We start from the raw sequence: 27,051 nt of genomic DNA on the forward strand, positions 1-27,051 counted from the left end.
TTGGGCAAATCATTTTGCAAGTGGAACGACCTGCTTCCATCTAGGAGGAGACCATTAATTATTTTTGTACATAAACTGCAGCAATTGTTGTACACTCATTGGCTTATTTGCATTGTCAATAAGCAGACAGACGTAAAATAATTTATGCATTAATTCATTCTGAAAAGCAAATTGACTTCAGTTTTTCACATGTCTGTCATGTTTTTGATAATGAATTTCATGATAACATTGTCAATGAAAGTAGTTTGTGGATCCACGAGCCATAGCTGAGTAGATCTACATGTACAGGCTACTTTGTAAAATGTAAATGTAAATCCTATTTATCCATTAAAGCACTAAGCTTAGCTAGTTTACAGGCATGCCACTGAAACAAAGGAACAAATTAATATATATACTTTGATAGTGTTTTCAACTGACAAAATTTATGATCAGTAACAGGACAGGTGCATGAAAAACTGACACCAATTTTTTTTAAATAGAAGTTAGACTGTAATGTGTTTGCTTCTTGTTTTTGTTTCAGTACATTCGCAGCTGTGTCTCTAAGGGTGTCAGACCAATGCTTTCACTTGTGCTTCGTTCGTCACTTCAAGTTGAGGTATTTGATGTGAGTGGGTTAAGTTCCAGATCTCCTGGAGCAGCTCCACCACTACCTCAAAAGCCGCAGTCTACAAGCTTATCACTGTGGGATATCGAGACCCATGTGCGAATCAAGGTTGTTTCAGCAGCTAATGTGAATGCAGGTGATTTGATGCAGGTACGTGGGCAATGTTTATTTCCAAGGCTGTGGTCTAAGAAACATTACAGCCCTGATTTCCATATTTTAATCCTTACCATTAAGGAAACACACACAGGCAGTGCAAGTTAGGGTTTTTTATGGTCATTGAGAGGGAAGCTGTGATCTCAATCAATCTTAGTATTCCCCAGTTGTCCAGTTACGTGTAATAACCTTTTTTCCTTCTACATGTACATTATACATGTATAATTTATGGCTCATTATTGATATTACTAGAGAAAGGTGTATAGATCTCTGTTGTTTGTACCGGTACCAGTTGATTCAAATTAACTTGCTTGCACTCACTAATCCATTATGAACTCAGGATATCTGTGAAATTGTAGTTTTAAATGTGTGTCTGTACTTTGCATTGTGCATTTGCAGAGAATATCCATTCCCCCATTCATGATGTCATTAACATTCTTTTTTGTTTCTTAATTACATTTACTAAGTGACATAGTGACTCACTTGGCTGTCACCTCCTTTGCCACTTTTTTGTTCTTACCACATTTTGACACCATCTGTGATCTACAGTAATAATTACATGTACCTTCTGTACCACTTTCTTGTTCTTGTGCCACATTTTGACATCATCTGTGATGCACATATACAGTATTACTGAACAGACACAGCAACATTCAATCTGTTTGTTAAGTGCATAAGTGTAGTCAAGTTTTGACTGCATACTGTTTGTCTTCATGAGGTGACACTGCTACATGAAGTCTTTAATAAATTATTCAATCATGTATTATTCCTGACTTGATATCTGTTTAATGTATTCAGGTTGGTGTCAGAGCAGGAATTTACCATGGCGGAGAAGCCCTGTGTGACATTACATTCACAAGACCAGAGAGTGGATCAAATCCATCCTGGAACCAGTACTTGGACTTTGATTTAAATTTGGTTGATATTCCTCGCATGGCACGCCTTTGCCTTGTTATTTATCATGTTTGTGGTGCCACAAAGAAAACGAAAAAAAGGGTAAAAGAGGTAAAATAATACTTCTGTTGAAAGTATTTAATTTTTATCACTATAACAGAGGATTATCCACGTGTACATGTAGATACTGAATTGATTTCAGTTGTTAAGATCCGGATGGATTGTCAGATGTTAAAGGAAATGATTACTACACAGTCATCTGATTTACCGCCCTCCTTCCAATAAGTGCTCCCCATTTATTGTTGTTGTTATTACACTCACACCTCAACCACCTGTAATATTCAGTTCGGGTTTTACACTGTTCGCAGTTCCGGTCACATGACCAAAGGTGTGATGAGTCTGTATAAGTTATTCGCATGCTTGCGTGTATTTGCATATTCTTCTAGTTCTTCGAGTCTGCATAACATGTCGACATTCTAAAACGTATCTCTTGTCTGGTTTACTGGTTCATTGCCACGACATGGTGTCAAGAGTAAAAGTAAATTAAAGTGAACCGAAGCGGACCAAAATTAAACCAAACCAAAACTTCTCATCATGGCCAGTGCTGCGGGATTCAAAATCCCGGAGATGAATTGGGACGCCACCGATTTGTGGGACAAATTAGCCAAGTTCAAGCAATACTGCGACTTGATTTTCAGCTGGCCATACTCGAAGAAGTCAGCTAAGGAACAAGCCACGTTCATTTAATTATGGATTGGAAGACAAGGATTAGAAACACACAATAGTTGGACCTGGGAAGAAGCAGAAGACAGCACGAGTCCAGCAAAAATATGGGTCCAGAGCAATTTGAGAAACACGTAGCCCCAAAAATGAAGCACAGGTTAGCCAGATACAAGCTTCAACAGCTCAGACAGAAGAATGATGAATTTGTTGACGTTTTCCTGACTCGTTGCCAAAATCAAGCTACGAGGTGCCGATTCAGAGACAAGGACGAGTTGGACGAGCGCCTGATCGAGCAGCTAATCGTTGGAACCAAACACAAGAAAGTACAGGAAAGGGTATTAGAAAAAGGTGAGCAGCTTACTCTCGACAAGGTTATTGACATCGCCAGGACCTATGACACCACCCAATCACAAATGGAAGAGTTGGATGGTGAAAGCAACAAAGATATTCATGGAATTAAAGGGGTCGAGAACGAGAGTGAGAACAAGGCAAAGAAATGCCCTAACTGCGGACTCGATCATCCTTTACAGCCTAGAAAGAAGTGCCCCGCATATGGATCTGTGTGCCTAAATTGTCAGAAAGAAAATCACTGGGCAAGGGTTTGCTGCTCCAGAAGCCAAGGTGGAACACGTGGCAGGCAAAGGAACAGAAAAAACCCTAAGTCGCCTCATCACTCCAGTAGTAAAGACTGATGCAACAGACGAAGATCCATAAGTGGAAAACCTAGAGTTGTAGATAGAAGAGACCTGAGTGATCAGTTTGAAACAATTACTTTTGAGTCCATCACAGCTGATTTTATCGATCAACCTGCAAATGAGGTGTTTGTGGCCATAAATGTAGACTTCCACAGCATCAGTAGTCCGCCAACTGTGCTCAAGGAAACATACTTCCTTTGAGACTGTATCACCGTATGTATCCTGAGAATCTCACACCAGAAGGTTTTCCCAAACCAGGACTTCTTGAACACTCACCTACAGTGCTCACTGCTTATGGAGGGGCAGAGCTGATGCAACATGGGAAGTGCCAAATTGATTGTGATTTCAACAGCAGGAAATCAGTCGTAACTTTCTTTGTCAAGGAAGCAGATGGACCAGCCATCATTGGGCTGCCAACATACCTGGAACTCAACCTTGTCACTCTAAACTGCTCAGTGCAGCAAGGTTCACCGCTGAATGCCAACTGCACTTGTGAACAGGTTACACCCATTAAAGACAAGGATGAGCTAGTGAAACGTAACCCTGATTGCTTCGATGGTGTTGGAAGATTCCAGGGTCAGTACCATATCACTGTGGACCCATCTGTACCCCCAGTTGTCCATGTAAAAGACGCGTGCCATTGAGTTCATGCAATGACATAAAAGAAGAGCTAGACGATATGGAGTCCCGAGGGATTATTACTAAGATAAATGAAGGCGAGCCGACGGCGTGGGTGAACAGTCTGGTGTACTGCAGGAAACCGAGTGGTAAACTGAAAATATGTCTAGATCCCAAAGACCTAAACAAGGCCATTTCCAGAGAGCACCACGTGATCCCTACTCTGGAAGAAATTCTCCCAAAGCTAAGTGGTGCCAAGTACTTCTCTATTGTTGACGCAAAATGTGGTTATTGGAACGTTGTGCTAGACCAGGAATCAAGCTATATAACCACTTTCAATTCGCCATTTGGCCGCTACAGATTTCTGCTCGTGCCATTTGGTCCTACACCCGCTTTCAGTGTTATGTGCATAGGCGACATCTTTCAACCATCTTTCAACATGCCATCTTTTGACATGCCATCTTTTGGCATGCTATGAAAGACTGTTAAACTGTGAAACTGGTAGTTTTTCTGGTTATTAGCGGAGGAAGTGACAAGTAAATGATAATTACCTACAGTACCTCAAATGGTTGAAGAAGATTTTGGGCTTTGCATGCTTCCCTATTTTTGGGATGATTCAAGCGATTTAGTGTAGTTGATCGGTTCTCAATGGTGACTTCCAGTAGAATTGGGCCGCTGCCACTTTTAATATGCGCATGGTGTAAACATTCAAAACAGTCAACATATTTCTGCCAGAATGACTTCTTGATACTCCTAACCTTAATTTTATGTCAAATAAATCAATCTTTCATCATTACAATTCGAGTTCGACCATAAAGAAGTCCGTTGTGCTTACATTTTTTAAGTAGGCCAGGTTACATAGCAGGTCGAAAGATGGCATGTCGAAAGATGTGGCCTATGCACGTAACACTGAAAGCGGGTGTAAGATGTCGCAGGACGTATTCCAAGCAAAGATAGACCAGACCTTTGAAGGTTGCGAGGGCACCATTGGGATCGCTGATGACATTTTCAGAAAGTCAGAACAGGAGCACGATCATCACCTTCATGGTATGCTGGCAAGATCTAGAAAGACTGGTTTGAAGCTTAACCCGGACAAATGCAAGATTAAACAGATGAAGATTAAATTCTATGGTGTCATTTGTGGTGAAGATGGTGTTCAACCGGACCCAATCAAGGTGTCAGCTCTGAAGCAGATGGCACCCCCTACTAATAAACAGGAATTGCAGACATTTCTTGGATTAGCAACCTGCATGGGTCCATTCATTTCTGGTCTCAGCACACTTACAGCTCCTCTTCGAGAGCTAGTTAAGGAGGACAGTATTTTTGTCTGGAGCCCCGCCCATCAACAAGCCTTTAATCCAATCAAGAATGCCATCAATGCGGAAGCGGCACTGGCATACTATGATCCAACCAAAGAAGTCACCCTCCAAGTTGATGCTTTATCAACAGGTCTTGGAGCTGCCTTATTGCAGAATAAGAAGTCAATCGCCTTTGCCACCATCCAAGACAGCTTGATCTTCAAGGGCCACCGAATTGTTGTTCCACAGACCCTCCAGGGAGATACATTGTATCCTATCCAAACTACATGCCAGCCACCAAGGTACAGAGAAGACCAAGCTAAGGGCACACACATCAGTGTTTTGGAGGAACCTGAACAAGAATATCGAAGAGATGACCAAGTCATGCACAATATGCCAGGAACTCCAGCCTAAACAAGCAAGGGAACGTCTAATACAAACTGAAGTGCCACCAAGACCATGACACACAGTAGGAACTGACATACTTTACCTCGATGATGATGAATTCCTTTTAATTGCTGATTACTATACCAAGTACCAGTTTGTTAGGAAAATTCCCAAGGGCCACAGCACTAGTAAGTGGGTAGCAGACTTAACCAAGCAAATATTCAGCAAGGAATTCAATGAATCGTGAGATCAGACAGTGGGCCCCACTTCCAAGGGCACTACCATCAGTTTGCAGAGGAGTATGGTTTCAGTCATGTGACAAGTTCTCCCATCTACCCACGTAGTAATGGGTTCATTGAGAGCCAAGTCAAAAGCGTGAAAAGAACCCTCAAGAAAGCCAAGAGGTCTAACTCAGACCCAAACATAGCCCTTCTATGTCTCTGAACGACTCCAATTGACAACAAGTTGCCATTACTAGTAGAGCTACTGCTCGGAAGACAGGTGCGGGACAATCTACCGAGGAAAATCCAAAGTGACCACACCCATGCTCATGATGTCATCAGCAGACTGGAAGAGAGGTAGGCACAACAGAAGTATTACCATGACCAGCACACCACTGCTACACCCAGCCTGGTTCCAGGACTGCAAGTGACCATTCAAAATCCAAAGACACAGGAATGGAAGCCAGCTGTAGTGCTGGATAAAGCTGGAGGTCTCCCTCAGTCTTACATAGTGTCCACGCCAAGTGGAAAAGAGCTGTGCCGCAATCGATCCCAAATACAGCAGGTCCCTCAAGCTTACCCCAAGCAGGTCAAGTTTGACCTTAAGAGCAATCAAGTTCGCAGTTCCTCTCCTGGAATTAATTTTCCTATTAACATACCGAGCCAGTCTACCCCTAGGAACAGTGCAGGTCCAGTACCACCGGCTGCTCAACCAGTCAGTCCAAACCCAGGAGCTGCTCAATCTGCCAGTCCAACCCCAGGAGTAGCTCAGCCAGTCACCTCAGCCCCAAGTACAGGTGGTCAAGGCACCTTCCAGGATGGACATTTAAGTTAAATTTATTTAGTCACGTTAAGAGGAACACTGTCTCAAGGGATTAACCCTGTAGAACTGTGCTGAACGGTTATCATTTTTTCTATTATTTTTGTTGTTAACTTAAGGTTCAGAATAGCTTTGTTTTTTGTTTTTTTTCTCATTTTTGGAAAAAAGGGGATGTAATATTCAGTTCTGGTTTCACACTGTTTGCAGTTCCGGTCACATGACCAAAGTTATTCGCATGCTTGTGTGTATTTGCATATTCTTCTAGTTCTTCGAGTCTGCATAACATGATGTTCTAAACGTATCTCTTGCCTGGTTTATTGGTTCATTGCCACGACACCACCCACATAATGAAAGTTACATTCAAGTAATTAACATTGACTGTATACCACAATTATGACAGTTTTAGAGTATACAAGATCATCAAGGTCATCAAGGTCATCAAGATGTAATATCTATTAAATTTTATTAGTTGTTTGTTTCCCCATGTATATTTATTGTATCCTTATTGTGGGTCAAAAAAGAAAAAATCGCAGAAGGAAGAAAAGCCGGTAGGGCAAGCAGAACCTCCCCCTCCGCACCCCCTATCTCAAGGTATGGATTGGTCACTCGTCTGATAAGTTTAATAGTAGCACATGGTGTAAAGACACCTGTAAGTAGACAGTGTAGTATGGGTGTAGTAATAGAACAGCACATTTCTGTAATTGTAATTTGTTAAAGATGTGTTGCTTTAAATAACAAAAAGATCTTGAAAAATACTATTTTAACACTTAACAAAATAAAATGAAAAATTAATTACAAAATTAATCAACGTAGTTTGTATATTTGTTTTGTCTTTCTAGGAAACCATTCCCGTTGCATGGGTCAACACGACCCTGTTTGATTACCAGGGTAAGCTGCGGTCGGGTCCATTGAAGCTCTTTGCATGGCCTGTACCTGAAACAATGGCAGATCAACTCAATCCAGTTGGCACAGTGGTGTCCAATATCAACACTGCTACCTCAGTCTCACTCAGCATTGAATTTCCAAGTTACTCCCATGCTGTTGTGTATCCATCATTTGAGAAGGTAAGATGTTGTGTGATTTTAATGGCATCACCATTGGAAATTATGTAAATGTGGATGTATAAGCCACACAATTTTGTAGATATTAGGCTGCAATTTCACCCCAGAACAAAACGTAAATTTTTCCAGACAGTAGCCATAATTTATTCAATGCACCTGATGTGAGATGTTCAAATATTGATATCAATAAGATCCAATAAATAAGCAGCCTTTGTAAGTTGTGACTGATCAGTGTTGCTCTTTCCATTGTCAATATATTTCTAACAGGTACAATTTGTAAGTACATGTACTTGTATGAAGAAAGTCATCACATAGGGAATGTTGCCTTTTTGATGATGACTGATGATCACAATCATCAGTCTCTAAACTATATTTTAACACTAAGAAGACATTTGCAGTGTAATAATGAAGTTAAAAGAATTGACGTTTTCAAGTTTGCACCTGAAAGGGTTTCTGTTTCTTTTTGTTGTATGTGTAGATTGCTGAACTAGCTGCAAAAGTTACTGACTTCAACATTTTTGTGAGTACATTCTACCTTGTAGGCCTAAGTTTTGAACTGTGATGTGATTTAATTTGCATCAAGCAAAAACAAATTGACTTAATTTGCTTTAACTTTAATTTATCCGTCAAGCTCAACTAAATGCAAATTCAAGGTTTCTATCAGCTTCACCCCACAGCAATTACTACAGCATTGTACACATGAAGTTGATAAAGCTAAATTTCAGTCATAGCAGATGTTGTTTTGATGGGATCTCTGCAATGTTCAAACATTGACTAGCAGTGTTTGTGGAAAGCAACTTCTAACTTTCAATTCAAGTTTACTTGTCTGAGCAAGTTGTCATTTTCCTAGGTACACGTTGAAAAACCTCTGTATCAAAAAGAAGGAACTTAGATAATTTCCCTTTCCTTTATGGTTTAAATATTAACAGATTTAGAGAAATAAGCAACAGGCTGGGTTGAAATTACAAAGCTGGGGAGATGCACTGAAGAATATTAATTTGCTCCACTCGTTGTGGATTCACGCATATTCAATTGTGAAAATAGGTTTCCAGTTTTTTACTGATTTTCATCCACTTATTTCCTGCAGTCTGTTGATTAACTCTTGACCAATTCTTTTCTCCACCTTGACACCAAAGTGTTATTTCATCAATATATGGCAAAATGAAAACCAGAACTAGCCAAAAATAAAACAGATCCTCTGTCACCACTTGCAATAGCAAATTATGAATCGACAGTTGCAAGTTGTGCTGTAACATTGCAGAGTTGCTGTCAAAAGAACAGTTTCCAGTTTGACCGTGACTGCTGCAGCGAGTTTTCAAGCTGCTGCCAAGCTTTATCATGGTCACCGGTTAGATAAATCAGTCAAGTGCTACCTTGTGCTAGTACTCCAAAGACAGACAGTGACTACAGAGCGCTGCAAGTTACGGCACATAGAATAAAATATTCAACAAATCTATTGTCAATTTACTGCAATAGGGAGGAGCAGATGAAACATTGATTGAGCAACTAAGGCAGATTGTAAACCGTGAACCCTTGGCCCCAATCTTTGAACAAGAAAAGGAGCTTGTTTGGGAGAGGAGGTTTGTCTTCTTGATCTTCAGTGATCTCTGCCTGGTTAATTTTAATCTCGTCAGCTTTACAATGTATCTTATGCTCTAACATCTGCTATTGTTGTGTGGTTCCAAAACTAACAGTAGGTATCATTCTTGCAGAATTGACTGTCGAGAACATTTTCCGTATGCTCTAGCAAAACTGTTGTGTTGTGTGAAGTGGAACAGCAATAAAGATGTTGCTTTGGTATGTATTAGTAAACATGTATATTGTATCAAGCTTTCATTTAAGTGCCCAAATCCCAGGGATGTAGCTATGGTGGGGGAATTTTGCAGAACACTGAACACGAAATGCAGAATGCCAAACCCAAAATACATGTTTTGTTTTGGGTTAATTGCGCTCATATTTGCTTGCGGTTAGTATTTATTTGTTTTAAAGGACAGCATTAGCGATGTTGTATTTGGCCCGTTCCAAAAAATAAAAGGTACTGTAGCCCTAAGCAAACACAAGTGAAACTAACGGGACAAAAACAGGGAATTTGGCATTTGGCATTAGGCATTCAGTGTTGTGTAAATTACCCCTGCCGAGGTAACTAGGAAGAAAACTAACTATCGTAAGTAGGCTTAATAAGCTCAGCTGGCTCTCTGGATGAGTGCAACTTTAAAATTACCCTGACAAGCCCTGCGGCGCGTGCACTTTCAAGTCCGAGTATTCAATTGTCAACAAATCGTGACGAAGATTTCTTTCGTTATCTTTGATATTGTCAGTGGTAAAAAACGAATTGAATGTGGTTTGGCGTGGTCTGTACTCTTATTGACAACGAGTACATGTCATCACAGTGGTCAAAATTTGTTGTGGACTCACTCGGCTGGGCCTCGTGAGTCCACTACATCCACGCGTACTCGCTGTCGATAAGAGTACAGACCACGCTAAACCATATTCGATTTGTTAAACCCGTATGTCAAATTAAAGTTTATAGAGCTGGCTATCAAACTATACCAAACATTTAATTTTGAAATAAAATGAATAGTTGAATTTTTCACGACCTTTTAACATGAGCATCCGAATCATCTTTTAGGTCCTTTTTGAAAGCTACTTGTAAGTCAAAGGGAATTTTGTTTTGTTTGCCCTCAAATTTTACTGTAGCTAGTTTGACATATTTACAACGAAAACATGTTTGCAGACATTAGGGACAAATTAAATAAGTGAGCCCTATTAAGCGAAAAACAATCAATTCGCTTTCACTTACAGCTTTCAAAAGGTTATTCGGATGCTAACATTTAGAGCTTGTAAAAACTTCGACAATTCATTTTATTTCAAAATTTTTGGTATAGTTTGATAAGAAGATCATCATAAAATATAATTTATGTGTACTGTAAAATACCAGAAATAATTTATAATTATTTAATATATAATGTTTTCAGATGCAAATTCTGCTTCAAACTTGGCCCAGGCTGGATCCAGAGCAGGCTTTAGAACTGTTGGATTTCACGTATGCTGACCAGGAAGTGAGGAAGATTGCAGTGCAGTGCATTGAAAAAATGAGGTGGGTATTTTGTTGAATTATGTTGGATAACTTTACTACGCTATGGTGATCTAGCAATGACGGAGTTGCTACGTGTAGTTGGTGTTACAATTGTTTGTAATTGTGGTATGTCATTTAAAACTATGACATTGCACATATATGTACATGTAAAATTTGCATGTGCATAGTATTTGGGATGAAATAAGAATTGTGAATTACAGTAAGTTTTTTTATTACATGGATCATTCTGTAATAACTTAGAATGGTGATTGGTTATTTACACATCTGAATGGCATTACAGAAAGTAAATTAGAAACTAGATTACACACTAAAACAGATTTTTAGTTTGTCTACACGGCTTTTTAGGTTAGGGTTACATGTAGTTGCCCTCTCAAATCTTATACCTTTGCTACACCCACTGGGGCTCCATTAATGTTTTCAGCAAGAGGGCAACCGGTTTTCACAAAGTAAAACTTTTTGAATTGAACTTCTTTAAAAGAAAAATTTTCCTGTAGATGGTCAAACCAAGCGGGCAAACTCATTCTCACAGCTGATCAATTTGCCCGGTACCTGGTCTGTAATGAAACCCCTGCGAACACACTTGAACAGTTATTGGTACTGTACACGTATGTGTATGCATTTAGTTATGGGCTTAAGACTTTGTTGCCTCAAATTTCTCTTTGCAGTGACAGGGAAATTTCACAGTATCTTCTTCAGCTAGTCCAGGTAAACAAGTTTCTTGTTAGATTCTCTTGATCCCAGTGATGGAATTTTTGACATTTTTCACTCAGCGGTGAACGCACATTTGTACCTTGCCAAGTGGACAGATATGAGGGGTACACTGGTTATTGTGCGTCTCAAGAGGGAACCCTTGATGTTTACATTTGTTTTTGTCCTTTCTGCAGGTTCTAAAGTATGAATCATACCTTGATAATGACTTGGCAGAGTTTTTACTCAAGAGAGCTCTTAAGAATCAGCACTTTGGGCATCAGTTGTTTTGGTTTCTCAGGTAAAATGAACTCTTCACCTTTATTTACAATGTACAATGTACACTGTACATACATGTACATAATAATTATTGTATACTTAGAAAACAGACCTAAGAAAATATGCACGCTGATTGGTTCTTAACCGTGTTTCTATTAAGCAATTAGATTATTCGCTCTCGATTTCTATCGCGTGATAGTTGACAACGGCGCGGCCCAAGTCAACTATCACGCATAGAAATCGAGAACGAATAATCTATTTGTTTTAGTATAAATCTACTAGTCGTTCAAAACTTTACCTAGATCCCCTTCACAGACACTTCGAAAACGCCAAGAAGCAGCCGTCATTTTGTTAACAAGCGCACACTGCCACGCTACTCACTATCTGTCACAGAATAGATAGTGAGTAGCGCAGCCAATCAGAGAACGGCATTCGTGATAGAACGCTATTAGTTTTACACTAAAACTCGATAGCAACACACCACTGGCACAAGCTGTTGACGAAATGATGGCATGAGCGAAGAGAATTAACATTTTGATTTTAAAGTAAACAAGCTGTTTCCCTTTTTTTGACGCGGTGTTTTCTGAAAGAAATTTAGAAAACAGCCTTCAGGAAATACGCGTGCTGATTGGTTAAAAATCGTGTTTCTATAACTCGATGGAAACACGGAACTAACACGAGCTGTTGACGTATCCATGGCGCAAGCGAAGAGAAGTTACATTTTGATGATCAAAGTGAACAAGCTGTTTTTATTTTTTTCGTCGCAGTGTTTCCTAAAAGAAATAGAAAACATGTTCTCCATGTTTCTATTGAGTTATGGAAACACTCGTGAAAGTTTGGGAGAACTCGAAAAAGCTGTGGAAACACTTGCCTGCGGCTGGTGTTCCCACAGCATTTCTTGTTCTCCCAAACTTCCACTCGTGTTTCTATAACTCGATAGAAACACGGTACATGTTTTCTATTTCTTAAATTAAACTTGTTCTCTGTGTTTCTATCGAGTTATAGAAACACTCGTGAAAGTTTGGGAAAACTAGAAAAAGCTGTGGAAACACTCGCCTGCGGCTGGTGTTCCCACAGCACTTCTCGTTCTCCCAAACCTCCACTTGTGTTTCTATAGCTCGATAGAAGTGTACTTTGCTTTCCTGTACATTGTTTTCCTGAATTGTATTTTTGTCTTTTTTTAGAGGGCCACAAGTTCATCAGTAGTGTTAGTTACTGTTACATGTCACCCTCATAAAATAAAGTCTCTTACTTACTTACTAACTAACACATTCATCCAAATGCCAGTCTCCATTTTAATATCTGAGTGTTTTTAGTTATATCTCTACAACTTTTCTGCCTGCAAGCAGAAGTTAAATTACGGTGGGTGAATTCTCCTTATTGAAATAACCAATTACATTGTGCATGATTGTTTTGTCTTGTAAGGAGAATTTGGTTGAAATTATTACGGTACCTTTATTCAGAGGTAGCCAGGCACTTGATTTTTGTGACGTGGCTGTACTAATAATTGATTGCATCTAAATGGAGAAGTTACTCAGTACTTACATGTATAGCTGCTGTTATTTGAATTTGTCCATCAGAGCTGAAATGGATAACCCAGAAGTATCAGTAAGGTTTGGTCTGATGTTAGAGGCTTATTGTCGTGGTGCGCCGTCACACATGAAAAGTCTGCAGCGCCAGGTTAGTATGGGTTTTGTGTAAACACTCCGATCAGACGATTGGCCTACAGGTTATACGTTATTCATGTAGGATTCCACCTCCGAGAATTCTCGGAGTCAAAGTTTTAGAAAAGGGGTTGCTTCTGAAATGCTTGGTATGAACATGTATCAGACGTGGTGTAATGTACCTGATGCATGGGGATGCATACATGTATGTACCGATATTAAATTACAGTATTATTGAAATTTAGTGTCAAAGTTGACACCAAATGAAGTAATCAGGTATGTTAATTTTAATGTTTTATTGATCAGATGTTTTGGAGTCGTTTTAGATGCATGTACCTTGCATGTACATGTACATGGACGTGCACGGCCACCTAATGATATGATCATCTGTCTTAATGAATTAACATGTTGACCATTTAATGTGGAATTGGCTACATATGTTCTTGGGATAATACATGGAATAATAGGAATATTTGAATGCTAACAAGGAGTGGTCCTTCTCTCTGAGTAGAATTGCTGAGTAGAAGTGAAATCAAGCTTCATGACACAGATCTCTCTGACTTTAACTCACTGAGCATGTGTACAGTAGTTCAGGGTTGTCGCTGAGCGCCACCTGGCGGTGAAATTCTCTGGCAGGGAGAGAGTTGATCGCCAGCTGGAGTTTGACGAGCGATCACTCTGTAAAGAACAACGAACGGTTTTAAGGTTACGCACATACAATCATTTGATAACTGAACCGTATCAAACCATGTAAATGAGAAGTTTGAAATAATTCCCGGATATCAGTTACTTTATAACGAGTAACGTAACTGAAATAAAATCTTGTTTTGAGCACTTGTTTAGCGCATTCTTTTTCTGTATTCTCCATCCGACATCTTGTAAACACGAAGCTTGGTTCCTCTGCATTCAAGGCGTTGGGAAAGATTGGGCACGAAAATTTTGTTCCAGGTTTCTCGCAAAAGATAGTGACCAGCTCAGTGAAAATCTTAGCCGAGAAAATATTTTACATTTTGCAGGCCCCTGGTAGTTAGTTCTTTGTCCCCTTGGAAGGGGAAGATGGGCCACTGAGGTGGCACAGATCACAACCTTTTTATAAGGGCAAGAGAGACAAAGAAAGTTAAGATAAGAAAACGGATTAACATTAAGTATTCCAAGACATTTGTTATGAATCATATGCGACAAAGAAATGAATAAATATAAATTACAGTAGGAAACTATACACAAAATAGGCAATTGACCTCATAACTTTACATTTTGCAGGCCCATGCTCTTAACAAGATGAAGGCTGTCACCGAGTTACTACAGCTTATAGACAGGGTATTGAAAATTAATGAGTTTTTTGTATCAATCATAAGTTGATGTTTACATTAAAACAAGAAAGCATTAAAGCTAGGAAAAGTTAAACCTTTGTTATGCAAGATATTTTATACTGTGTATCGTCTGGTGGTGAAAGTTGAAAGTACTGCAGCAGCAAATAGATAAAAAATATTCTCTGTGTTTCAGGAAAAAAAGGAAAAAGGTTTATTAACAATGAAGGACCTTTTTCGTCAGAAAACTTACCAAGGAGCTTTATCTAAAGTCAGCTCTCCTCTTGATCCAAGTTACAAGCTGCGACATTTGAAGTAAGACATTCTGCCCTGACTTGTTCAACACATGTTGGTGATTTCTTGGTTGTGACAAGTATAAATGAAAGAATTAAGAACCGCTAATAGCGTGTTGATTGAGGAAAGCAAGTAGACAGCATAGTTGTGTTTGTAATTAAAGCAATTGCAACAATGCTTGAAAGGTACACTGTAACTTCATGGCTTCAGGAAAAAAGAACCCATGACTGTCGTGTCACTAGTGCTTAATTAATGCTCCATCAAAGTTCTGATTTCCAAAGCCATTGCAAGCAGCCTGTTATACACTCTGCAGTACAGGGGGTATATGTAGCTACCGTAGGGCAAGACGGAAGTATAAGACTCCCCCCCCCCCCGCCCAGATATTGGCCAGACTTGATTTACTCTTTCTCTACCTCCCCCTTCCCCTTGTCCCCTCCCCCCCCCCCTACCTTGAGCTCTTGATATACTAGCTTAATGTTTTCTGTGACTGGGTAATTTCTTTCTTGCCTTTTCTCTTAGAGTTGAACAGTGCAAGTTTATGGATTCCAAAATGCGGCCTCTGTACTTGGTGTTTGAAAATTTGGATGAGTTGGGAGACCTGGTGCGCATTATCTTCAAGAATGGCGATGGTGAGTGTGGATTATATATTACTTCTAATTCTCACCTGAAATTCTTCAACCTGAAGTCAACATAGAAATTCTCCCTAGTGATCTTCATAGGTTTCTCATGGTCGTAGTTGGGAGAATTTGATATTTCATCAACCCATTTTGATTGTCCTCTTTCTTCATGCGTTATGTGATATTTTAATCAAAACCAGAGGGTTATTCTGTTTTGCTCCTTGTAGTTCATTGAAAAGTAAGCAAATTCCTTCCAAGATGAGCCTCCTACACAGTTGTTCCTGCAGATGTAGCTCGTCACCCATTCCTCCCCAGCGAACATGGAGTAGTTTCCTTGGCAGCCATGCTTGTCCAGCAACTCTTCACCTGGCATGAAATCCAATTAATACCTGTGAAGGAGACATCAGGGTGTCACAGTTCATTGGGACACTTATTCCGGGGGCTCAGAACATGTTCTCTCGTTGACACCTCTGCCTTCCAGCTCCATACACTTACTTGTACCCCAATGTTGAATGAAATGTATTCTGTTGTCCCTCTGAAAGCAGTGAATGGAAGAAGAGCAAAAATGACCTTCCAAATTATTGTGGATATAACACTTACTTGTAAACGGGATCTGAAATAAGCTCTGTTTGTTCATGTTACCCAGATCTTCGTCAGGACATGCTAACGTTACAACTGTTTAAGATCATGGACAGGATTTGGCAAAATGAAGGCCTGGATTTAGGGTAAGTTCTGTGGCACTCTTTGGCATTCCACGTAGGAGGGAGTAGAAAAACTCCTCATCACTTCATGCTGCAGAAATCAGAGTTATACCCATTTTTGACATCCTACACTGTAATTGGCTACTAAATGGATTGAAACAAATGTTTTAATCTTAAACGTATTCCATTTTTTGTGGGAAGCTGGGTGGCTGAACAGTCAGTGCGCTGGACTCCGGATTGAGTGGTCTTGGTTCGAGCCCTGGCTTGTGGTCTTAGGCAAGGTTTTCTACTCCAATTGTAATGCCTTTCACCACCCAGATGTATAAACGGGTACCAGGAGAATTGGTGTTGTTCTAGCGGTATTGATGGACTAACATCCTATCCAGGGTGGTGGGGGGCGGGGGGGGGGGGGGGAAATAAGCCTAGTCGCTTCATCCTACGGAAACCAGAATAGCCCATTTCCGAATTACCTTTAGCCTCTCTATCAAAGCGAGGCTTGGTGCTCAACCATCCATATGAAAGTGAGGTTAATTTGCATGTGAATGAAATCTCATTTTCATATCAAAGGATGGGCACCAAGACTCGCTTTGAGAAAGAGGCTAAAAGTAATTCGGAAATGGCCTTTGAAGCGCCGACCTGATTGGTCACTCAAAAGCAAGCTTAACTACTCTAATCCTTTGTCTTCCAGAATGATCCCGTATGGTTGTTTGTCCACTGGCAGTTCTATCGGAATGATCGAGGTCGTCCATGATGCGGAGACTATAGCCAAGCTACAGAAAAATAAAGGTGTTGCTGCAACCTTCGCTAAGAACTGTATTTGGGATTGGCTAAAGGAATACCATGCTACTGAAGAGAGGTGTGTATTGCAGTGTTTGCACTGAGTTTAGAAATCCTGAAAGAAAATCTGTGGAACGCGCGTGATTAGATTTTCAGACATGGAAAAATCTCAGATGAAATTTATCCATGAATCATCATTGGATCGCATTCTGAGTTATTCTCCACACTAGGATAAGGTAATTCAATCGAATATCAAGGTAACTTCATGCTTTGGAGAGATTGTCTTCCAAGCACTCCCAAAATTTTTATATATATATTTTGAAGTCTTGATGATTGAAATGCACTAGTTATCACTGCTCCTTAGGCTTTGGCTCGCGTACCATGTTTTATTTTTCTTTTGTGTTTGTTTTGTGTTTGTTTTTGTGTGTGTTTGTTCAAGCCTGAATTGTAACTATTACTCTGTTTATGTTTCCTCTGTAGTTTAATCGAGGCTGTTCGTCGTTTCACGCTTTCCTGTGCAGGGTACTGTGTGGCTACGTATGTCCTGGGGGTGGGTGACAGGCACAGTGACAACATTATGGTGAAGAAAACAGGACAGGTAGGTTCATTAGAATCACAAAACAGAAAAGACAACATTACCCCAGTAAGTATCTCTCACGGTGCCTCTCTTCTACTCAAGTGTATAAATGAGTACCGGTGAATATTGTGGGGACAGCTTGAAAAAATCCTGGGGATAATTTGCAATGGACTAGCATCCCTTGTAGGGGGGAGGGGGACGGGGGGGAACATAGTGGGGCTGAGAGCGGCAAAACATGGCTAGTGAAGCTAAGCGAGCTGATTGCGGGAGACCTTTCACATACTAAGACAAGAGACGAAATACTCTAGCCATTTTATGCCACAGAAACCGATATGAACTCTGCCGATTGTGGGCCTTTTTGGCCGGAACACAGACTTTTGTAATTTTACCTGGAGGAGTGAAACGTCGTTCTTTGTTTCTCACTTTGTATTTTGAGAAACTGTTGTTGATACTTAACTACAGTGTGTCACTTTTAAAGGACAAACTGCACATTGATTATCAACAGTTCGATGTTTAATCCGCAATTCGTTTTCTTTACAGCTGTTCCACATCGATTTCGGCCACATCCTGGGGAACTTCAAGAGCAAGTTTGGAGTTCGGAGGGAACGAGTGCCCTTTGTACTCACCGATCATTTTGTACACGTGATTTCTGGGGGCAAGGGAAAAGACGCGGTGGAGTTTGAAAAGTAATCTTTCTATTCTCCTTTGTGCCATTATTTGGGTCCAAATATACATTACTTGCAAAAACGTTCGGACATTTAACCTTCGGACACTTCTTATCGGATATCAAAAAAGTTTCGGACATTTTCCTGAAACATAGCTAACGCGAATTTACGCCAACAAAATAAGAATGAGACTGAAACAAGATTGTGAAAATGAAAGTTTCACTGCAGTTTTATAACACAAAATAAATAACACATTCAAATTCTATCAAGACGTTACATATCCCAAGCAGTGTCAATTACAGTTCGCTCCATAAAGGAAACTAAGATCTTTGGAGCCACTTAAAAGTTATTACATTGTAATGTAAATATTTCGGACGATTAAAAATTTGCGGACAGTTTTATTTTCGGACACTTTTTTTTGTCCGAAATTAAATAGTCCGACATTTTTTGCAGGTAATGTACGGCCGCGTATAAGTTCAAGTACATGTATCTTGTTTTGAGCCATCTGAGTCTCTCTTGGGCAGAATTCCAGGCTCAGTTAAGCTTGTGTCCTGTAAATTAGTAGCAGCAGTTGCAGTTGCAAGAATAAGAGTTTGCATTTCCAAGAGAATTAGACTCTGGAACCTCCAGGCACATTAGAGCGAGTTTGCTCTCTAAGACTTACTAACACGCGTTACTTCATCCGAACATTTAACTGGGTTTTATAATAAAGTTGTCTTAATTGCGGTCGAGGCCACTAAGCACTTAATGACTGGCTCCAAGGGAAAACACTTAGTATTGTAACACTGAAGTCGATAGGAAACAAAACTCACTGTTTCCCGTGTAGAGGCCAGTTTATTGAGTGTTTTGCTATACCTCTCAACTCAAAAAAAAAAAAAAAAACATAAAACTGCGAAAGAATTATTTACTTGACGCCGGCTGGCCAGCAAATTTGCTGCGGTTTCAAGCTGCACGACCTAATAGTGTGCGTGTCGAACGTTCAAGTTGTTGTTTCCCTAGGGAGTAAGTGAGTTTTTTTCGCCCTAGGGAGTAAGTGAGTTTTTTCGCCCTAGGGAGTTAGTGAGTTTTGAGCCGCGACAATTGACACGTTCTCCTCCAGTCGGAAAACGTATTTGAGTTGAGCGGTGTAACAATTATATTTATTTTACCCTTTGTTTTAGGTTTAAACAGCTCTGTGAAAGAGCCTTTCTGATACTTCGCCGCAAGGGACCTCTTCTGATCAACCTGTTTGTCATGATGCTGTCCGCTGGCCTCCCAGAGCTGCGGTCACTTGACGACATTGGTTACTTGAGAAAGACACTCGTGCTGTCTCTTTCAGAAGAAGACGCCATCAAAGACTTCAAGAAGAAGTTCGACCATGCCATCAACAACAGCTTTTCAACGTCAATGAACTGGTTTGCTCACAATGTAAAAAGAGATAACCCTTAAAGAGTATCGCCCAAAAATTGTACTGGCTTTTAAGCCACGATTACTTCACTTCCTGCGAAATTTTGTTCGGTGTTGACCAAGAGGATCGAGGGCTGAAGCATCGTGACATTTAAGCCCATTGGCCGACAGCAGTCGTCAAGAAAGCGCGGGAAAACTCACGGAGACCCGCTTTTGCATGGTCTTGATTGACTGGAGAGGAACGCAGCTCTTCATTGATTGGCTGGAAACTGAGCGTAAATATTCTAGAGAAAGAGTTACTTGACAGGTATCTTTTAATAAGCGCGTGTGTACAGGAAGGCAATTTTTCGTTGACTTTCTTTTCTCCTGTACAAGTTTTATTTACTGACATGTCAGGCAAAACAGAGCAGGTCTTCCCTTGTTTCGTCTACTAAACGTTGATCGTGTTCTGTTGTGCTTTACTAAAGTCAATAGTGGACATCTGTCAATTTAGGAAAATAAGTTTGCAGCTGGAAGTAATAGTTCGACCTTACTGATCGACGTTTTTAGCATTGCAGTTATTGTAAGATATGTATAGAACGAAGTGGGAAGTAGCTAGTCTTAGATAGTTATTTTTAATTTTTACTGGAGTAAAAAAAAATATTTTAGCAATTTCTTTTTTGAATGAAAAATTCAAATGTAGCAAGTTTTTGGGACATTTTGCCCAGTATTACAGTTTAAGTATGAATTGTCCTGCAGCTTAAAGTTGCGTTTAGCATTGTTTGGGAAAAATCGAATACATGTAATTTTTAGGGAAGTTTAGGTTACTAAACTTAGTGTCAAATTTTTTCACAATTGTGATTTTTGAAAAATTTTCTCGACCTCCTTGTAATGTAACAGTTGTTTCCCGGAGTGGGAGGTAGCTAGTCTTAGAAAATTAACTTTTAATTTTTACTGGAGTTAAAAAAAAAAACATTTTAGCAATTTCTTTTTGAATGAAATTTCAAATATAGCCAGTTTTAAGGACGTTTTGCCTAGTATTACAGTGTAAGTATGAATTGTGCTGCAGCTTAAAGTTGCCTTTAGTATTGTTTGTGGAAAAAATCGAATACATCTAATTTTTAGGGAAATTTAGTTAACTAAACTTAGTGTTAAATTTTTGCACGATTGTAATTTTTGAATAGTTTTCTCAACCTGCTTTTAATGTAACAGTTACTTTGAAAGGCTTTGAAAGGTGAGATTGCATGAGGATATTCCCTTTTAATTTTATTTTTTAGACACCCAAAACCTGCACCCGAGTGAATCCAAAGGTCCCGTTCCCCTTTTGACACCGCCAAATCTAGAATCATAAGAGCTTCCAGCTGAACCATAAAAAGTTCCTTAGACTGACCTAAGTACACGTGACCCTGGACATAGATTCACTTGAGAGGTTTTGAGCGAGTCAATATTAGGGAGTTTACGAATCCACGACGGCAACGGCCACGGGAGCGTCCCTGAACAAGAGAATTAATGACCAGTACATGTGCAACGGCTGTGCGTGTGCCTTATAATTCTCAGTACATTTCTTTGCCGTCCTCTGCAAAACAACAACGTGACTTGACCAAATTCTGCGTTGTCTAGAGAACGTGAACCACGCGCGACAGCTAATTTTTTTTTTCAATTTTTATTTCAAATTTATCGCTGTGTTCCGGATTTAGTTTTGCGATAGTTTTGACAGTGATAAACAAAGTAAATGACTTAGAGTAGATTCATTTTTTAATCGACGTTGTCCTCGGCGTCGCCGTCGTAGTTTCGTAAACTCCCTAACAAGTAATTTGCAGAAACGTGAAGTTTTATATTTCTGAAATTTGTTGAGACGTGGACTGTACAAATTATTATTTGAAACCATTTAAAGTCATTCGATTTTTGTGTTAGTTTAGCGGTACTATTTTTGGTATTTTTAAAAGACAGTAATATATCTTGATTGTTAACAAATTTAGCAAGTGATATTTTTAATAAAATCTGGTGTATATACGCGTTCCACATTTCATGAAGTCTTCATGTGTTGTCTGCGTATGAGTTCCAAAACAATGAAACGGCGGCCATGTTGCTGTACCTAGCCAGTCCTGTGGGAGTTCAAGTCTTTTCTTATGTAAACATTTTCTTTGGCTTCAATAAATTTGCATGGCTGCTGGTCACGTGAGTGAAAACGCGCTGTAGCCTTTTCGCGGTTATTTGCATCACAATATAATCCAACATGTATGTGAGACAATTTCGGGCGATTTTGTAGATTCTTCCCGATTTCGCCTCGCATCCCGTTATTATGCAAATGAGAAACGCAGTGGCAGTAACCACTCAACCGCGTTTCCCATCACGAGCGATAGCCACGAGAAGGAACTACAACGCAAAACTCTTCAAATAACTTAATTAAATTCACCTGGCATTTCGAGCCGTAAAGACAAGACGAACGACTACCAAGGTAAGGTTACCCTTACTTGGAACTAAAATTTATAACTCACCGGCAATGTTCTGGAGACGTTCGGAGCGTTACGGCAATGCCATACATTTCCTCATATTTCGAAAGTGTAGAAGTAATGACAACGCATATATCGAAGCTCTGTGGTTTGATAGAGTTTGGAGAAAAAATCTCTTTCGGTTGTACCAGCGTAGCCAAGGCATGGTTAAACTAACTTATCGAGCAATAGTTGAAAATAGCTTGCGTTAGATACGAGGGGATGTGGACATAACCTAAACGAAAGTTAAATCTTTCGTATCGACAGGTCGAATAGCAAGTTCTACTTAAAATGCGTTGTCCCTGTTAAAGAATCGATTTAGTCCCCACCCCTCCAGTCAGCACCCCCTTTTCTAATAAGCGCTTCCAGTAGGCACCTCCATTGCGAAAGTGGTATTTAAGGCGCGGACATAGAATAGCTAGACAGATCACTGAATGGACGAGTAAATTCTGTAGTGAGATATTTAATCTATTTTTGAACAAATTGAGCAATGGTGCTTAGATTATCCTAGTTCAGGTGTTCGACAGTTCTCTAGTTAATGTTTTGTTGTTGTTCGTTAAAGTGCTGCATCACGCTCTGATGTTTGTATATAAAAAAAAAGGCAAATAAGCACTTCCTCAGTTATAAGCTCTCCAATAAACTAATGCTCCGGCCGCAACAATGAATCACTACAGTACTTCAAAGCTGAACTAATTCCATCTTTTTTGTGAAACACACAGAGTTCTAACCGAAAATACTATGTACAGGTTAATACCATGGATACACTCCTATATATAACAGTTTTCGCGTTTCTTTCATGACGAGTGATGGTTCATTTCCTTAATTTGGTCTTTGGTTTGCTAACTTCTACTCGACAATTAAAATTAGACTAAGAAGATCAGATAAAGATATTGCTTGAAGTCCATCGGAACCAATTTTGGTTTTGACATATGAGTTTCCAACGGGACATGTTTTGCTGAGTTCTGATTGGCCTAATTAGTTCTTTAACACCTATTGATCTTGCGAAAGTCATAACAAAACTGCTATTACAGGTCGAGCGTTACATCATCTCCAATTAGGACAAATGGCGCCCAGTAGACAACGTCACCATACGGTGGTGATTCTCTCATCTTCTTCATAGACAAGTGGAGAGCTTCACTTGCAAGCAGCTTGTCACGCAATAAATACTCGTAAAACGTGATCATGAAGGCTTTAGTCGCTTCATCATCAACAGCCCACAAGGAGACGAGAACTGAACGAGCACCAGACCCCAGGAAGGCCCGAGCAATGCCAACAACACCCTCTGCTTTCAGGATCTTTCCACAACCACTATGACAACAACTAAGGACCACCAGCTTGGCTCTTATACCGACTCTTGCTATGTCTGCCATAGTTAGCACAAAATCGTTCTCCTTCGGAATACCGTGACAAGACTTATTAGGTGCAAAAGCGATCTCTCCTCTTTCTGAATCACCATGGGCAGCAATGTGCACCAGGCTCACTTCTTGAATCCTCAGCAGGACTTCTTGCTTTGTAGCTTGCTCTCCTACCAGAGGAGGTACCCGTAACAACCTTGCAATCGTCTTCACCTCTCTTCTGGCATTTGGTAAAGGAGGAAAATGTGTCACTTTCCCGTCGAGCTTTACACGGCCTACTTTTGGATCTCCAACAACCAGCGCTTCTGTCTGACTGTGATAATCCGCTGGACAGTCGTGGATGGGTTTGAGTGTTGTCATGGAGGGAATCAAGCGTATTCTGAAGTTTTCTGCTAGGTACGTCCCATTAACATCCTTTAGTGCTGCAAAGGGTATCCTAAACATGTGACCCTCAGGGCAAATGGCGATCTCTGTGCCATCAAGGAGATCAGCAACAGGAGAAATGATCATCTTGTACAGCGAGGAAAGATTTGCCTCCAGATCGCTTTCTTCCTCGCGGCATTCATCTTTACTTCGCAGATGCCTCATTGCTTCTACATTTCGCTCTTTCAAGGTTAACGACTCAGCAGCGTAGAGGCTTGATAACGACTGATCTTCACACTCGCCATGTCGACGAAAATGTGATGATTTGCAGATTGCCATCACCAAGTCTTGCAGCAGGTCATCGCTGTGATTTGTAGAACACTCCCTCGTTAGAACATCTGGCTTTCCAATCATTGTGCCCGGTTTGGTCACAAATGAGAATAATTTCACCAATAGAATAGCTAGGAAAAGGAAATTGCTTCCTTGCTTAGTCCAAACACAGCTCAACTCATCCAATGTTAACGCATGGACATCGTTATGTTTCTGAATGGTGTATTTCGTGGACATCAAATCCTCAAGGGCGCGAGGTCTTCCCCGTTCTGCAATGGTTAACGCGCCATCGACTTCTTGCAGGCGTGCTAAGATCAGGGCAAGTGCTTCGTATTGTGCAATATTCTGATCATCTACCATAATCTTGTATTCGTCCTTAAGATCTTCGCGTATATTTTCACGACTTGCAATGGATTCAAGGAAGTAATGGCGTGCTTTTTCAAAATGAGTACCAGGCGTGTCGGCGGCAGCCAAAGCATAACTTACGCCTAACTGAGACAACACGGTGACGCGTTTTTCGTCTTCAAGTGCGCAGGCTTTCATCATCTCGAGAACTCGCTCTTGGTACCTGATCGCTTCATCATATTTCAATTGAGAACTGGCTACTTCTCCAATGTTTGCGTAAATAGCCGCTCGTTGTTTGGTGTCGTTTGTAGAATCAATTGCTTTCTTTAGCAACTCCATCGATTTCTCATATTGACCAAGAGCAATATAAACACTTGATAGGTTGATATAAGACGTCGCCTCTACTTCTTTGTCGCCAGTTGTTCTACTTAGTTCAAGACCCTTCTCTAGACACTCGAAAGATTCTTCATATTGGCCAAGGCCTTTCAACTTAGCCCCGAGGTTAACGAGACAGATCATTTCCCCTTTCGTATCTTCTGCTGCCTTGTAAACCTGTAAAGCGCGATTGTCATATTCCGTTGATTTCTCATATAGCCCGAGAGCACTGTAGCCTGAACCAAGATTATTGTAACATTTTGCAATGTCGTTTTTGTATCCTTTTTCTTCAGCAATTAAAAGTGCTTTTTCGTGATACTCAATTGCCTTCTCATACTGTCCCATATCTTGATTGACAACACCGAGATCGCTGTAGCAACACGCCTCATTTTTACTTTGTTTGTTTTCTTTACTGGCACTGACGGCTTTCTCATAATACTCCGCCGACTTTTTGCAGCTTCCTAAAGCGCTATACGCCCTGCCAAGGTTGTAAAAGGAATTGAATTTTTCTCTTCCGTCTCCAGCCGTACCATTTGCTTCAAGAGCTTTCTCTGAAATCTTGATTGATTTGTCGTGTAAGCCGAGTGCATTATATGCTTGACCAAGATGGTTGTATAATTTTACTTCACCCTGTTTATCTCCGCTTTCTTTCATTATATCTAGAGATTTCTTGCAATAGTCGATCCTTCTTTCATATTGGCCGCATTCAATGAAAATTGTACCCAGATTGCTGAACGAGTCTTTCTGCCCTTTCACATATCCAGTTTCTTCAGCAATCTCAAGCCCTTTTTCAACATGACTGATCGCGTTTTCATATTGGCCATTGTAATTGTAGATTCCGCCCAGGTTGTTGTAACACGTAACTGCTCCTTCGCTGTTTCCAGTCTCTTTACATATTGCCAGTTCATTTTCAAAACACTCTACTGCTTTCTCACGTTGGCCGATGTTAGCATAGACAGCGCCAAGGCAATTGTAGATTCCACCTTCTTCTTTGCGGTCTCCAATTCCATGGTATATCTGAAGACTCTTCTCGAAGTACTCGATAGATCTGAAGTTTTGGCCTTGCCTTTTGTACATGCTAGCAAGGTCTCTATAACGAGCCGCCTCGCTGTGCCGCCACGCCCTGTCTTGTGCGTCTCCAGCTAAGTTACCCATCTCTGACGTCTTGTGTGAACTTTCTACAGCACGGCATCCCTGTCTGAGAAAAACGTAATATGTAGTAATAGATGTGGGAACTACACGTCGAAAATTTGTTGAGAAAATATTGTAGTTGCAGCAATTTATTCACCTTGAAACGATAAACTACACCATTGCGCACGAGGCAATAGGTTATAGTTGGGTCACAACAAATTGACTGAGGGTATAAAGAGAACACACTAAGATGGTGGACTTTTTTTGCACGCAGTGAAATCATTGAAAAAGAACGATTTGAGGATGTCGCATTTATAGCAGTTGAAATGGTAATAAAAAAAAGGCGAGATTTTGGTTTGTCTGCTAACGTCTCCATTAACATCTAGAGGGGCTTTTTGGATTGGATCCCTAGTTGGTTTTGGTTCAGACTGTCTGTTTGTCCCTTTTCCTATATCATTCCCCTTCAGGTTTTAAACAAAGTCAGAAGGGTTGGCCTTTGCAAAATGAGTCTGAGGATGCTAAGAGCATGATGTAACTTATCAGACCAAAGATTTTCAGAGAGGATTAATTGCATTTACCTTTCCTTCTACTTGACTTCCTCCACCATTGTACATTACCACTTCAAGTCTGTTCTTCATTCCCAACAATGTTTTGTTGTTTTGATCAAGCTAATCCAGTCAAGGTTTGCCACCATGCAAAGACTATATGTACATTGCCTGTATTTCCAACTTCTTTTCACTCTTTTTTATGTTTTCCTCCCTTCCTTCCTTCCTTTCATTCATCCTTTCCCATCTTCTTTTTTCATTCTCTTTAATTTTCTCTTCTCTCTCTCTCTCTCTCTCTCTCTCTCTCTCTCTCTCTCTCTCTCTCTCTTTCTGTTCTTTTTTCTCCCTCTTTCGTTGGTTGTCTTTCTTTCGTTGATTAAAGAAAGTTTGTCTTTGTTAGATCCGATGCTTTAGCATTGCTACCTTCTTAAGGCTAAAAAACGTTCTTCTGTTATCTGTTCCTAACATAAACACGGTTGAACGGAAAGATGATAATACAGTCTACATCTAGGGTATTCTACCCATTCATTCGGTTGTTCCCGGGCTGAGGGCGGTAATAGCGAAGATGTTTGACTGCATTTTTCCTTTGTCACCGTTCAAGAAGAACTAAG

At 40.2% G+C, this 27,051-nt stretch overlaps 4 protein-coding genes across 4 annotated transcripts in view; 2 read left to right on the forward strand and 2 right to left on the reverse strand.

The window, feature by feature from the left end:
• LOC145481773 (phosphatidylinositol 4,5-bisphosphate 3-kinase catalytic subunit beta isoform-like) overlaps window positions 1–21,531 on the forward strand; it is a 30,112-nt gene extending 8,581 nt beyond the window's left edge. Inside the window, exons 2-19 of the mRNA XM_081460307.1 lie at window positions 521–754; window positions 1,556–1,762; window positions 7,253–7,477; window positions 7,953–7,994; window positions 8,951–9,054; window positions 9,187–9,271; window positions 10,450–10,571; window positions 11,237–11,276; window positions 11,456–11,559; window positions 13,118–13,217; window positions 14,462–14,518; window positions 14,705–14,823; window positions 15,322–15,431; window positions 16,066–16,144; window positions 16,809–16,976; window positions 17,378–17,495; window positions 18,015–18,160; window positions 19,300–21,531. Of these exons, the coding sequence (XP_081316433.1) occupies window positions 521–754; window positions 1,556–1,762; window positions 7,253–7,477; window positions 7,953–7,994; window positions 8,951–9,054; window positions 9,187–9,271; window positions 10,450–10,571; window positions 11,237–11,276; window positions 11,456–11,559; window positions 13,118–13,217; window positions 14,462–14,518; window positions 14,705–14,823; window positions 15,322–15,431; window positions 16,066–16,144; window positions 16,809–16,976; window positions 17,378–17,495; window positions 18,015–18,160; window positions 19,300–19,567 (2,328 nt within the window). The 3' untranslated portion in view covers window positions 19,568–21,531. The remainder of the gene's footprint in view (window positions 1–520; window positions 755–1,555; window positions 1,763–7,252; window positions 7,478–7,952; window positions 7,995–8,950; window positions 9,055–9,186; window positions 9,272–10,449; window positions 10,572–11,236; window positions 11,277–11,455; window positions 11,560–13,117; window positions 13,218–14,461; window positions 14,519–14,704; window positions 14,824–15,321; window positions 15,432–16,065; window positions 16,145–16,808; window positions 16,977–17,377; window positions 17,496–18,014; window positions 18,161–19,299) is intronic.
• LOC145481786 (WD repeat-containing protein 70-like) overlaps window positions 1–27,051 on the forward strand; it is a 112,074-nt gene that overhangs the window by 40,770 nt on the left and 44,253 nt on the right. The gene's annotated exons all lie outside the window — the stretch shown is intronic.
• LOC145481774 (tetratricopeptide repeat protein 28-like) lies at window positions 22,328–25,895 on the reverse strand. The gene has a single exon (XM_081460308.1). It carries the CDS (start codon window positions 25,839–25,841, stop codon window positions 23,022–23,024), a length of 2,820 nt encoding a protein of 939 aa, XP_081316434.1. The 5' UTR covers window positions 25,842–25,895; the 3' UTR covers window positions 22,328–23,021.
• Window positions 27,030–27,051, reverse strand: part of LOC145480485 (hsp70/Hsp90 co-chaperone CNS1 homolog) — a 3,385-nt gene continuing 3,363 nt past the window's right edge. Inside the window, exon 3 of the mRNA XM_081458732.1 lies at window positions 27,030–27,051. This exon is cut by the window's right edge and continues 96 nt beyond it. Within this exon, the coding sequence (XP_081314858.1) occupies window positions 27,030–27,051 (22 nt within the window).

This window comes from Orbicella franksi, chromosome 3 (assembly GCF_964199315.1).
Source record: "Orbicella franksi chromosome 3, jaOrbFran1.1, whole genome shotgun sequence".
NCBI classification, from domain to species: Eukaryota; Metazoa; Cnidaria; class Anthozoa; order Scleractinia; family Merulinidae; genus Orbicella; species Orbicella franksi.

What these genes read in the sequence shown, in the direction of transcription:
- LOC145481774 (XM_081460308.1), bottom strand. Translation starts at nt 25,841, where the DNA reads ATGTACAAAAGGCAAGGCCAAAACTTCAGATCTATCGAGTACTTCGAG.